We start from the raw sequence: 13,871 nt of genomic DNA on the forward strand, positions 1-13,871 counted from the left end.
TTTTATGACATCTGCAAATACCTAGGTTCTTTTCACATTATTCCTCATTGCCTCAACACAGGCTCTATGCAGGGCCTTGGCTTCTCCCAAAGTTCATTTTAAAGCGTGTCAAAATCCACAACCAAAAATGTAATCTATAGCAGCTAATTTGTTCTAAGATGAGGTGGGTTGCATTGTTTTTTTTTCAGGATCTACTTCCATTTTCATTTGGAAATCCAGCAAATAACTTCCTTTCTGTCCTAGAGTGACTACACTCTGAAAATGGTCTCAGCCTAAAGAAAAACAAAAAAAAAAAAAAAAGGAATGCAGCCACCACATCTAAGGACTTATACACTTATACTGTTATCTGATGTCTGTTCATTTTAGCCTAGGCAATTTATAGTCCAGGTCCGCTTCGCTTTAAGAACCCAAACTCAACCAATACACTACACCTGGTTGCCTGGCACAGTATTATCATTATGATTGCAAGGGTCACTTCCTGTGTCCAATCAGAAATCATCTTTTTGCTGCTATAGACTTTTTGAAAGCTTATTGCTGGTTGTAGGTTACTACATTTTATGCATTCTTATTGCAGTTTCAATTACCTATTTAAATTGGCCCATGAAATTGGTGCATGTCTTGTATTATTATTGTATTATTTTTCATTAGGTATTATGAAGGAAGCCTTCATGCCCAGACTAAAGACCCCAACACCGCCATCCTGGTACAGCGTGCTACACAAGGTGTGATTCAGTCTGTAGAGCAACATGGCACCCAAGCTGTTCTAGACTGGGAAGTGGATGAACTGCTGAACTGGACCAACGCGCTCAACTATGAGGAGTAAATATATTGATTTCTTTCAGCTGTGAAATAACCTACTGCCTACATAAGTAGGGCTCCCATTTCACTTTCAAATGTACCTAAAACCAAAACTTTTCTTTTCCTTTTTTTACATTTAGAGTGGTAAAGGGTTAGAACCCCTGACAGGTTTTATTGCTGTTTCTTTCCCCATTAGGGGGATTCAAAAAGAAAGAGAGGATCCAAAACAGAGAAAACAGGAAGTGAAAGGTGATATTTCAAATGAGAAAAAAAACAACCATTCCCTACTCTACACAAAATGAAAATAAAAAGTTTGGGCTTTAAATACATTTTAACTACTTCAGCCAAAGAAGATTTGGCTGCTCAATGACCAGGCCATTTTTTTCCGATACGGCACTGCGTCGGTTTAACTGACAATTGCTCGGTCGTGCAACGATGTACCCAAACAAAATTGACGCCCTTTATTTCCCACGAATAGAGCTTTCTTTTGGTGGTATTTGATCGCCTCTGCAGTTTTTATTTTTTGCTCTATAAACAAAACAAGAGTGACAATTTTGAAAAAAAACACAATATCTTTTATTTTCTGCTATAATAAATATCTCCCATTTTTTATCAAAAAATCTAATTTTTTTTCCCCCTCAGTTTATATATGTATTCTTCTACATATTTTTGGTTAAAAATTGCAATAAGCATATATTGATTGGTTTGCGCAAAAGTTATAGCGTCTACAAAACAGGGGATAGATTTAGGCCCCTTTCACACTGGGGCGGTGGGGGCGTTGGTGGTACAACATCGCTATTTTTAGTGCTGCTGTACCGTCGTTCTTGTAGCTGTATTCGGCCACTAGCGGTGCGGTTTTAACCCCCGCTGGCGGCCGAAAAAGGGTTAAAATCACTCGTACAGCGCGGCTATAGCCGCGGTATTGCCGCGGTATAGCCGCGCTGTTCCTTTGATTTCAATGGGCAGGAGCGGTTTAGGAGCAGTGAATACACCGCTCCTTCACCGCTCCAAAGAAGCGGTTTGCAGGACTTTTTTCACTGTCCTGCCAGCGCACCGCTTCAGTGTGAACGCCCTCGGGCCTTCACACTGAACAAACAGTGGAAGCTGTTTAGGGGCGGTTTGCAGGCGGTATTTTTAGCGCAATACCGCCTGCAAACCGCCTCAGTGTGAACGGGGCCTTATGGCATTTTTATTATGATTTTTTTTTACTAGTAATGGTGGTGATCTGCGATTTATTTATTGAAAGAGGTACAGTCAAGGTCCATAAATATTGGGACATTGACACAATTCTAATCTTTTTGGCTCTATACACCACCACAATGGATTTTAAATGAAATGAACAAGATGTGCTTTAACTGCAGACTTTCAGCTTTAATTTGAGGGTATTTATATCCAAATCAGGTGAACGGTTTAGGAATTACAACAGTTTGTATATGTACCTCCCACCAGGGACCAAAAGTAATGGGACAATTGGCTGCTGTTCCATGGCTAGGTGTGCGTTATTGCCTCATTATCCCATTTACAAGGAGCAGATAAAAGGTCCAGAGTTCATTTCAAGTCTGCTATTTGCATTTGGAATCTGTTGCTGTCAACTCTCAATATGAGATCCAAAGAGCTGTCACTATCAGTGAAGCAAGCCATCATTAGGCTGAAAAAACAAAACAAATTTGTCTATGATTTGCATTGCTATTCCTAATGAGACAGAGTTATCCTGCATATATAAAATAATGTCATCTCCGTATAGTCCTATAGTGTCTACTCTCTCACCCATAGTGATGCCTTCAAAGAGAGGAGACTGCCGAAATCTTAGTGCCAGCGTCTCGATAGCGACCGCAAACAACAGCGGAGACAGAGGGCACCCCTGTCTGGTACCTCTTTGAAGCTGTATACATGGGTATAGGAGACCGTTGACTAAAAGATTAGACGTGGGATCCCTATAAAGTATAGTGACCCATTGATGGAATTTATTGCCAAAGCCAAATGAGAGCAGCGCAGCCATAAGAAAGAGCCATTCTATTGAGTCGAAGGCTTTCGCGGTGTCTAACAAAGCCAGCGTACAAGACTCTGGCAGAAATTTTCTAAGTTGAGCTATTCGTTGCGTCCTACGTATGTTAATGGAGGTAGATTTCCTGGCATAGTTCCAGTTTGGTCTGGATGAATTATACTAAGAATGACTGCATTCAGACGTTTGGCCAGAATCGTTCTTATAGTCAATATTCAATAAAGAAATTGGCCAATACGACGTACAATCAGCCGGGTCCTTCTCAGGCTTAGTTATAAGGACCACCGTGGCAGAGTACTTAGATGATGGCAGTCTCCCCTCTCGAAACGATGTAGAATAGACCTGTGCCAGAACCGGGGCAAGAGTGTCCAGGTATCTGCAATATATTTCCAAGGGTAGACCATTGGGACTCGAGACCTTTCCCTTAGCCATAGATGCTACTGCCTCCCTGACCTCATCTTCCGTGATATCTGCATCTAAGTCCTCCCCCTGTTCCTGAGTTAATGTAGGGAATATCAAATCGGAAAGGTATGCCTCAATGTCTTGACTGGTAAATGTAAGGGTAGAGTCATACATACTTGTATAGAAGTCGTGAAAGCAAGTAAGTATATCTCCAGCCAAACGGGCCTCCGTACCATCAGGACGTGTTATTGTATTCATTACAGAGCTACCCGACTGCTGTCGAGCCAGATGGGCTAGTAACTGACTGGACTGGTTCTCACATTCAAAATATTTCTGCTTGGTATAGAATGATTTCCTTTTTGCAGCGGCAGACATATGTTCTGAATATAAACGAGACATAAACTCCCAGTAGTTATGGTTAGAGTTAGTTGGGGCTGTGAAATAAGTCGGTTCAGCTGTTTGGTACTTTTTTGCTAGATCTTCCTCGTCTTGTCGGGAAGAACATTTAATTAATGATATAGTGGACTTAAGAGTCCCTCTCAAATAAGCCTTCAAGGCGTTCCAAAACATTAAACCACGTTCAGAGCCATGGGCTTCCAGGAAAGCCGCTAGTTGATCTGGTATCCTGTCATTGGACCCAATCAGGGACAGCCAAAAGGGCTGAACCCACCAGGGTCTGCGGATTCCAGTAGCCCCAGTATCAATTGACAGTGACAAAGGCTAATGGTCCGACACTCCCCTAGGCAGATATGTGATAGAGGACAATTTGGTGAGAAACTTATCATTACCTAATGCCAAATCAACATTTAAGAGATGGTCTCTGCTGGGGATGGACCATGAATATGCCTTGGTATTGGGATTGGAAACCCGCCATAAGTCACTCCAACTGAACTCAGCAGGAGGGGGATTGTAAATACCCATAATCACAAATGGGAGTGCATGTAGCTGTGCCCGGATAAAGACATACCTCCCATGGGGGTCTGCCTGAACCTTCACACACTCCCATGAGACCGAGCGGTGCACCAATACTGATACCCCCCAGAATAAGAGGAATGACAGGAATGGCCCGTCCATTGCAGCCAAGGCTTCTTGAGGTGATCTATGTGTTCAGGAGTCAAATGCGTCTCCTGAAGACATATTAGGTGAGTATTAGGTTTAAGTATCGTGGTAAACTCTTGGGAGCGCTTGTGGGGGGTACCCAGACCCCTCACATTCCATGACAAAAAGGTACTGAGATTAGCCATCAAACAGTCGAAAAATTATGTTCAGCATATCAGGAAATAACAATGAGATAGCATGTAATGAGATAAAATGCATGGCAGTAAAACTATGTATGTAACAATGAACAAAACGGCAAGTGGCGTAACAATTGTGGCCAAAAGCCAAACCATAAATAACTGATGTAGCTAGTAACTGTTGACTGATTATGTAGATAAGAAGTATCAACGGGGCATTACCTGCACATTGCAACAGCATATGTGAAGGTAATTCGTGGTAGTAGCCATCCCCTTAAGCTCTCACAAAAAAAGGGAGGGGTACATTCTACATTGCTATTGTTAGATGAAATAAACAGTGTCAGATGCACATAATACCCGTATTGCAGTGTGTATAATACTACAAGAGTTCAGAGCCCCCCCCCATGGTTAGTAGGTAGCTAACAGTAGCCATTTGGCTAAGGAGTTCCAAGTTTGTCCAGAAGAGGGCAGCAACACGACAGGTATGGCTAGAATAAGTCTGAAACTCAGAAAATCTAATGAAAAAAAGGCAATACAGGAAAAAAAAAACAGTGGGGAAAAAAACAAGAACCCAGTGTTAAATTGAAATGGTAGTCTGTGTAGTCCAGTATTACATTGCTCTAAACAGTGGAAAAAGGAAATAGAAAAATTGCAGACAGTGATTGCCAGTGCAGCAAAGGCATTTACTTGAAACCAAAAGAAACAAACAAAAAGGGAGCATGCATGTAATGGGATTGCTATCAAGCACTTGTTACAGGAAAAAATGTAGATCTAGGGCAAGCAAGGTAAAGGAACCCCAACAGCAATGCTATTCCAGAATAATCAGGATGGACGCCGTTTTGCACTCAACCACTCTTGAGCTGCATCAGGGGTAGTGAAGAAGAGCACATGACCTCCATCAATCACTCTCAACCGAGCAGGGAAAGCCATAGAATAGATGATCCAATCTTCCCTTACCTTCCGTTTAACCCCTCTGAATGTGGCTCTTTGCTTCTGCAATTCGATCGAGAAATCCGGAAAGATGGAGCTCTGCACATTTTCAAAGTTGATCATACCTTTCTGTCGGGCCTTACGAAGCACCAGATCAGATCTTTACAGTTCTGGCCAGAAGTGGCCTGGGAGCTGCACAGGGATAGGGGGTTTTGCTGGGACTCTGTGAGCCCTCTCAACAGCAAAGGTAGCAGAAAACTTGGCATCTAGTAAGGTAGTTTTGAGCCACGTTTCCACAAAGTCTCCTGGATTCTGGCCCCCAGCCTTTTCAGGAACCCCACTATCCTGAGGTTGTTGCGTCTAAGGCGATTTTCGAGGTCATCAGCTTTTTGGGACCAGAAAGAGATTTGTTTCTCAGCAGCTGTCACTCGACCAGGGAAAGGGGAGAAATCATCTTCCAAGGTGGAAATTCTCCTCTCAGTTTCTGCCACCCTTTCCCTAACATGCTGCAAGTCATGTCTCATGAGGCCTATGTCAACTTTGATCTCCTCCATCTTGCCTGTCAGGGAGGTGCTACTGGAGGTGATCACCTCAAGAAGCTGGGCATGTACTTGCTCCAGGGTCAGCTTACCCATTTTCTCTGCCGCCGATGTGCCGACTTTCGGGGTAGCTCCGTTAGCCGGCGCCGCGCTGCTCCGCGTGTGAGAAGGGCCACTGATGCCATCTTGTCTCTCCATGTGAGCAAATTCTTTCTTTAAGACGATTCGCTGGTGTAGAGGGGGTAGCCTTGCTCATAATATAAGCCTGCAGTGCTTGTATAATGTCTGGGCACCTCAAAGAAGCAATTTGTGGAGTGAGAGCTGCTAGCTAAGAGAAGCATTTTTATATATTTGTCTTTTTATCTTTATAGAGTAAAGAATTAAACAAATTTAAAGAGAAAATGCTGTGGTTAGTAAATACCAACAAAAGAGGAAAATCCTAAAATCCTCTTTTTTCCTTTTTAAAGACCTTTTTGTTTTAATGCACCTGGGATGTATTTAGTGGATTTGAACTGAAGGTTCAATTGGGCTTTAACTGCTGACAACAGGAACAGAATTAAAATCAGTGTGCCATAAGAATAAAATGACTGGAGTTCTGGGAGCTTGTATTGTGGCTGTAAAGAAAATTATACACTCATATAAGCTTGTTAGCAAAAGAGAAACCCATAGGGATATATGTGCTTAAGCTGTGCAAGTTGCTGCATTTTGAATTATGTGCACTGAAAACACATTATTTCTTCTTTAAACAGTAATATGCTGCAGCACTATGAGAGATTTGCACTGTGCTTTTTCCAGCTGGAGTCGAGAAGATGTGCTGGTGGAAGTATGACTATTGCTCAATGATGATAGTAACTGATTTTGGTGGTTTATATGCAAATTTCCACATGCAGCAAAAAAAAAAAAAAAAAAAAAAAAAAAAAGCATCAGTTGTTCCATCAAATTCTTTCTTCTCCAAGCTAAAGGGACAGTTCACCCAAAAGTGATATTTTAGCTATGGTGGAGCCTAATGGGCTGGTTCACACCCGTAGCAGTGCATTTCCTATATGACAGAAAAGTGTATGCCCAAAGAGCAAAAAATTGAGTTTAAGGTGCAAGAAAATCAATCAAAATCAATTTTACAAAAGATATAGAATTTTTATTACATAGAAAGTATAAAACAATTTATAAAATTCGGGCCATATCAACCCATTGGTTAAAGTACAAAAGTCTGATTGCCTCTACATGTTTCACAATTTGCCACTGTTCCTTAGTTCCTTGAATGGCCACAACCATGGCTGTGGCCATTCACCCTGTAACCAGTGAAGCTCTATAACCTGTCTAAAAGGGTTAATCCCTTGTGATAGATTGAAAAATGTTTACTGATCTTCACTGGTTAAAGAGGTGTCATATTGACACTGAGCTAAGGAACAGTGGCAAATTGAAAGAGGGGAGTGCTCAGATGGCACAAATACCATGAAATTAGCCGGCACTTGAGGAAGTTTGCATTCGGGAAAGGATATGAATATTGATTGATCAATTTGCAAAACTTCTTAAGACAATAGGTGTGACTATAGGGCAATCGTTTTTCTCTTCTTTCATTTTTTGTGGCAAAGACGTTCCCCAGCGAATCTCTTGATGGGTCTAGGGCAGGGATATGCAATTAGCGAACCTCCAGCTTTTGCAGAACTACAAGTCCCATGAGGCATAGCAAGACTCTGACAGCCACAAGCATGACACCCAGAGGCAGAGACTTGTAGTTTTGCAACAGCTGGAGGTCCGCTAATTGCATATCCCTGGTCTAGGGGATCATTTGGAACCAAGATCACTTTGAAAGGTGGTAATATATTAATATATTAAATAACAAGGTCCTACAAAAGCTCCAGAAGAAGCCACGTTTGTGGTGAAACATGTAGAGGCAATCACACTTTTGTACTTTGACCAATGGGTTGATATGGCCCGAATTTTATAAATTGTTTTATACTATCTATATAATAAAAATTCTATCTTTTGTAAAATTGATTGATTTTCTTGCACCTTTGCTCTTTGGGCATACACTTTTCTGTCATATTTAAAGGAGGTGGTGCGTTTATTAGAATCTCCAAGCTCTAATACCAATTTGATAAATTGTTACATTTTCTATATACTGTATTTATTGGCGTATAACACGCACTTTTTCACCCTGAAAATCGGGTGCAAATAGCGTGTGCCTGTTATACGCCAATACTTCAATTTTAGCTGCCTCGGAGGGGGACAAGGAGGGGGGCGGGACGAGCGCTGTCAGATTACATACAGTGAGAATCTCCTGTTTACTTGGCGGCCTCTGTAATAGGAAGTCCCATCTCCTGGGCCGCCATTGGTGCACTGTTCTGTCTATTATAGGAGATTCTCACTGTATGTAATCTGTCGGCACTCGACCCGCCCCCCCCTCCTGCCCCCTCTAGGCTGCAGATGGGCATCGATCAGGCTGCACTCATGGCAGTGGTGAGGCTGCTGCATTGATGGCAACGGGGAGGCTGCTGCATTGATGGCAACGGGGAGGCTGCTGCATTGATGGCAACGGTGAGACTGCAGATAGGCATTGATCAGGCTTATTTTGCTTCAAAGTTCCTTATTTAAAATTTAAGTTTTTTTCTGAAACTTCACTCTTAAAATGAATGTTCGTGTTATACACTGATAAATGCAGTATTTATTTTGGTGACGAACTAGGCTTTCTTTTGGCAATATTTTTTTGCCATTATTACAAGAATTGGTCAATTCTCTATGCACTCAATAGACAAAAAAAAGGAATATTTTGACAGTGTTTAGTTTAACCACTTGCCGCCCGCATATAGCAAAATGATGGCGGCAAAGTGGTTTCAATAACCTGACTGGGTGTCATATGACATCCTCAGGATATTAAGCCGCTGCGCGCCCCCAGGGGCGTGAATCGCGGTGATCGTTGTTGACTGACACACTGCAACTACGATCTCGGTAAAGAGTCTCTGACGGAGACAATTTACCACATGATCAGCTGTGTCCAATCACGGCTGATCACGATGTAAACAGGAAGAGCCGATGATCGGCTTTTCCTCACTCGCGTCTGTCAGACGCGAGTAGAGGAGAGACGATCGGCTGCTCCTCTGACAGGGGGGGTCTGTGCTGATCGATTATCAGCACAGCCCCCCCCGAGGATGCCCACACTGAACCACCAGGGATGCCACTAGGACCACTAGGGATGTCACCACAAGGTATGCCACCCTAGACCACCAGGGATGCCAATCAGTGCCCACAATGGGCATCACAGCATTGGCAGGCATTATTGTTTGGTAGTGATTGGCATCCATCAGTACCATACATAACAGTACATCCGTGCCGCCTATCCGTGCCCATCCGTACCGCATGTCAGTGCCACCTATCAGTGCCGCCTATCACTGCCCCATCAGTGGTGCATATTAGTGCCCATCAATGCCAACTCATCAGTGCCACCTCATTGGTGCCGCCTTATCAGTGCCCGTCAGTGCGGCTCCATCAGTGCCCATCAGTGAAGGAGGAAACTTACTTACAAAGTTATGTAACTGAAACAAAAAAAACATTTTTTTTTTTTTCAAAATTTTCGGTCTTTTTTTTTTTATTTGTTTAGCAGAAAATAAAAATCCCAGAGGTGATCAAATACCACTAAAAGAAAGCTCTAGTTGTGGGAACAAAATGATAAAAATTTAGTTTGGGTACAGTGTAGCATGACCGCGCAATTGTCATTCAAAGTGCGACAGCGCTGAAAGCTGAAAATTGGTCTGGGCAGGAAGGTGTATAAGTGCCCTGTATTGAAGTGGTTAAACAAAAATAGTTTACTATAAATTAAAGTATATCTAAAATATATCCTATTTAAAATTACAGTAAAATGGTGTTTCTTGTGAAAATGACAGCTATTTATAGCACGAATCTTTGTGAAAATAAGTGCACCCTATATTTGTTCTCAGTGACAGATAGAAAAGGAGCATTTTGGGTTGAATCTAGTTAACCCTAATGCTCTCTGTCCACCCATAACTCCTCTGACTCCATGCTGCGATCGATAATGAACTGAACATACATTTGTAGCAGTGCTCAGTACAGAATATGGTATCTTAATATTTTGCTTTTTATCCCAAACAACAGAATAATATGTATATATTTTTTAAAGGTACATCAACACATGGAAGGCAACTGGAACAAGTAAATCATCCTGTGCATTCAGAGGTAAGACACATTCTCAAAAGCTGGAAATATCAGGCTAAACATATGTGTAAAGAAGCAATAGGGCTTATTTACGCTTACGTTGTCCTCCGAAGAGCGATCCACGGGGAATCGCTTTCAAAAAGGATGTTTGACAGGTGGCTAGGAAGAATTATGTCACCTCCTCACTGCATGTTTGAACCCTATAAAGCCTAAACCACCGCCACCACTGCTGTGTGCATTGCAGTTGAAATTGCAGGGCAGGTAAGGTGTGCCCCCCATTCACTTGGGTGCTCTGAATTTGGTGGCAGTACTGCCTGCCAAATGTGACAGAGGATATAACTCTTGTCGTGGCATATTTACATCCCTGTCCTGTTAATTTTTCAGCTTAAGGGGTGGTAAAACCACAGCTTAACCGCCTATTTTTACCATTTCCTGACAGCAAGTGTGAACTATAGGCGTAAGAGAGTTTTGCATTACATAAACACATCACTAATTGTACAGCCTGCTTAAAGTGTATCGAAGGCTTACCACTGCTTAGATGTGGGTGACTGCATTATTTTATCCATTTCTGGCTCTTTCTTTTTTTATTTTCACCTGGCAATCCTGTCATTAAAGCAGAGTTCCACCCAAAAATGGACCTTCCGCTTTAAGGGAGGTGACCCCCTGACATTTGGCATGTAATTTTTTTGGGGGGGGAGCCGGTACCTTTTTTTAGAGGGTCCAAGCTCCCACTTCCTCCCGGCGCACCGCAAGGGAGATCACCTCTCCCCTCTCCCTCTTGGCAATCATCTAGGACACGTCACAGGTCCCAGATGATTGCCTGGCCGGTCACGGCTCGCACATGCGCAGTCGGTGCCTGGCTGTGAAGCCACAGCCGGGCGCCCACAGTTACAATGCTGGCCCAACAGAGAGGAGGGGGAGAGGAGCGGGGCTTCGTACACCCGCATCGCTGGACCCTGGGACAGGTGAGTGTCCGATTATTAAAAGTCAGCAGCTGCAGTATTTGTAGCTGCTGACTTTTATTTTTTTTTTAAGCAGAATGCCGCTTTACCCCACTTCTTGTCCTGGGGTGACAACACTTGCCCATTACACTGTATCTGTGAACAAGCAGCGTTGTTACCCTACATTCCTATTTTGAACTACCATATATACTTGAGTGTAAGCCGAGTTTTTCAGCACATTTTTTAGGCTGAACAACCCCCTCCTCGGCTTATACTCGAGTGAGGGTCTCGAGTGAGAGTTGAATGAGAGACAGAACACTGATACAATGCTGGGAAGCTGAATCAGTGTTCCGTCTATCACGGACAAGGAGGAGGAGGAGGCGGGGCTTTGTTACAGTGGACAACCGCCGAACAGACTGCATGACACAGCGGGAGACACCCGCTGTTTTGGTTATCAAAGGTGCAGATGGGCACAGTGAGGCTGCAGATGGGTACAGTGAGGCTGCAGATGGGCACTGTTGATACAGGTGGGCACAGTGAGGCTGCAGATGGGCACAATGAGGCTGCAGATGGGCATTGATGATGCAGGTGGGCACAGTGAGGCTGTAGATTGGCACAATGAGGCTGCAGATGGGCACAGTGAGGCTGCAGATGGGCACTGATGATACAGGTGGGCACAGTGAGGCTGCAGATGGGCACAATGAGGCTGCAGCTGGGCATTGTTTACCCAGTAGCTGCTGCATTTCCCACCCTAGGCTTATACTCTAGTCAATACGTTTTCCCAGTTTTTTGTGGTAAAATTAGGTACCTCGGCTTATATTCAGGTCAGCCTATACTCGAGTATATACAGTACATCTCCCTCTATCCTCATCCATATAGCTGGCAGGAGGTAATGTAGTCCATGGAGAGAACTCTTCAGGACTAATCACATTCAGCACCCACACAACTGCCTCTTTCTCATATATGCGTTGTTGAACAAGTAAAGTTGTTTGGGACAGCAAAACTGGCACTATAGAAATAATAATGATGATATAAAGTTGATAATTATAGCAACAAGATGAAACACACATTTGCTTTACTGTCAACAGCCTTGAGTTAGTCCACTCTGACCCTTGACATGAGCTGCTTTAAAGCTATGAAATGAACACACATAGGACATCAGCATTGGCGACCTGAGTGTGAGAGATAACATCATGATTAAATAAACACACTCATAAAAATAGAATTTTTTAACCGCTTACCTGTAAAAATCCTTTTTCTTTTGAAGTACATCATGGGACACAGAGCCATAGTAATTACTATGTGGGTTATAGTCCACCTTCAGGTGCTGGATACTGGCACACCCTAAACAGGAAGTTGCCTCCCTATATAACCCCTCCCATACCGGGAGCATCTCAGTTTTGTAGCAAAGCAATAAACGTGTATACTAGAAAGAGGGGCGGGACCTCTGTGTCCTGTGATGTACTTCAAAAGAAAAGGATTTTACAGGTAAGCTGTTATAAAAATCCTATTTTCTTTAATCGTACATCACGGGACACAGAGCCAGAGTAATTACTATGTGGGATGTCCCAGAGCAATGCCAACTGAAGGGAGGGAGACACAACAGAAATAGGGCACCATGAGATCAGAGGACTTGTACTGCTGTCTGCAGCACACTTCGCCCAAAGGCGACATCCTCATGTCTTTTTACATCCACCTGATAGAATCTGGTAAATGTATGGATTGAAGACCCAGTTGCGGCCTTGCAGATTTGAGCCATGGAGGCTTGGTGATGCACTGCCGACGAAGCAGCCCTAGAGGAGTGCGTTTTTCATTTGAGAGGGTAGAAACTACCTCTTTAAACCATAAGCTAGAATGATTACTTTTTGAATCCATTTAGAATAGTAGATTTCCATGCTGCCTGTCCTCTTTTAGGAACTTCAGGCAATACGAACAAAACATACGTTTTCCGAATCTGAGCAGTCGTCTTTAAGTAGACTGCTCTCACCACATCAAGAGAATGTAGTGATTTTTCTTCCATAGAACAGGGTTCTGGAAAAAATGAAGATAGAATAATATCCTGGTTTACATAAAAACCTGATACTACCTTAAAAGTTAAGTCCGGTAAAACGTTAGGAAGAGGACGCCATACTACCTTATCCTTGTAAACAATAATAATATGGCTCTTTACAAGAAAAAGCAGCCAATTCTGATACCCTTCTTGCAGCAGATATGGTTACCAGAAAAAAATTGTTTCCTTGTCAAAAAAGGACCAAGGCAACATGTCGTATCGGTTCAAAAGTCCCAAGGGTTCAGGGGTGACCTAACTAGGGATTAAGCCGTGTTACCCCCTGAATAAAGTTACACACCAAAGAAAGCAAAGCAAGTGGTCGTTGAAATAATACCGATAAGGCCGAGACCTGTCCTTAGAAAGCACTCAAGGCCAGCTTATTTCTCACCCCATCTGCAGAAAGTGAAGGATTCTACCCTTGACCTATTTCCTGGGGTGCAACCCCTGGTTTCACACCAGTAGACATATGCTTCCCAGACTCCATAATATATAATTATGGAGGCAGGCTCCCTTGCATTAATCAAGATAGAAACCACTGAACCTGACAGTCCACGTTTCTTCAGAGTGTGGGTCTCAATAGCCAAACCAATAAATTTAGCGTCTGTAAAGTAGGATGGAATACCGGACCTTACGAAAGAAGGTCTGGCCTTGGCGGTAGGGTCTATGGGTCCCCTACTGTCATCTTTACGATTCCTGCATACCAAGATTTCCTGGGCCCCGCTGGAGGCCACAAGAATCACTGACTTCCCTTCTAGCTTGATCCTACGAAGAAGTCGTGGACGCAGGCAGAATAGGAGGGAATGC

The 13,871-nt window shown here is 43.1% G+C and overlaps 1 protein-coding gene across 1 annotated transcript in view; it reads left to right on the top strand.

Annotated features, from left to right (window-relative positions):
- The window catches only part of LG02H11orf65 (linkage group 02 C11orf65 homolog), a 60,210-nt gene that overhangs the window by 35,808 nt on the left and 10,531 nt on the right, over nucleotides 1–13,871 (top strand). Inside the window, exons 7-8 of the mRNA XM_073613496.1 lie at nucleotides 649–819; nucleotides 10,042–10,097. Of these exons, the coding sequence (XP_073469597.1) occupies nucleotides 649–819; nucleotides 10,042–10,097 (227 nt within the window). The remainder of the gene's footprint in view (nucleotides 1–648; nucleotides 820–10,041; nucleotides 10,098–13,871) is intronic.

The sequence above is a fragment of the Aquarana catesbeiana genome, linkage group LG02, assembly GCF_042186555.1.
Source record: "Aquarana catesbeiana isolate 2022-GZ linkage group LG02, ASM4218655v1, whole genome shotgun sequence".
In the NCBI taxonomy this organism is placed as follows: Eukaryota; Metazoa; Chordata; class Amphibia; order Anura; family Ranidae; genus Aquarana; species Aquarana catesbeiana.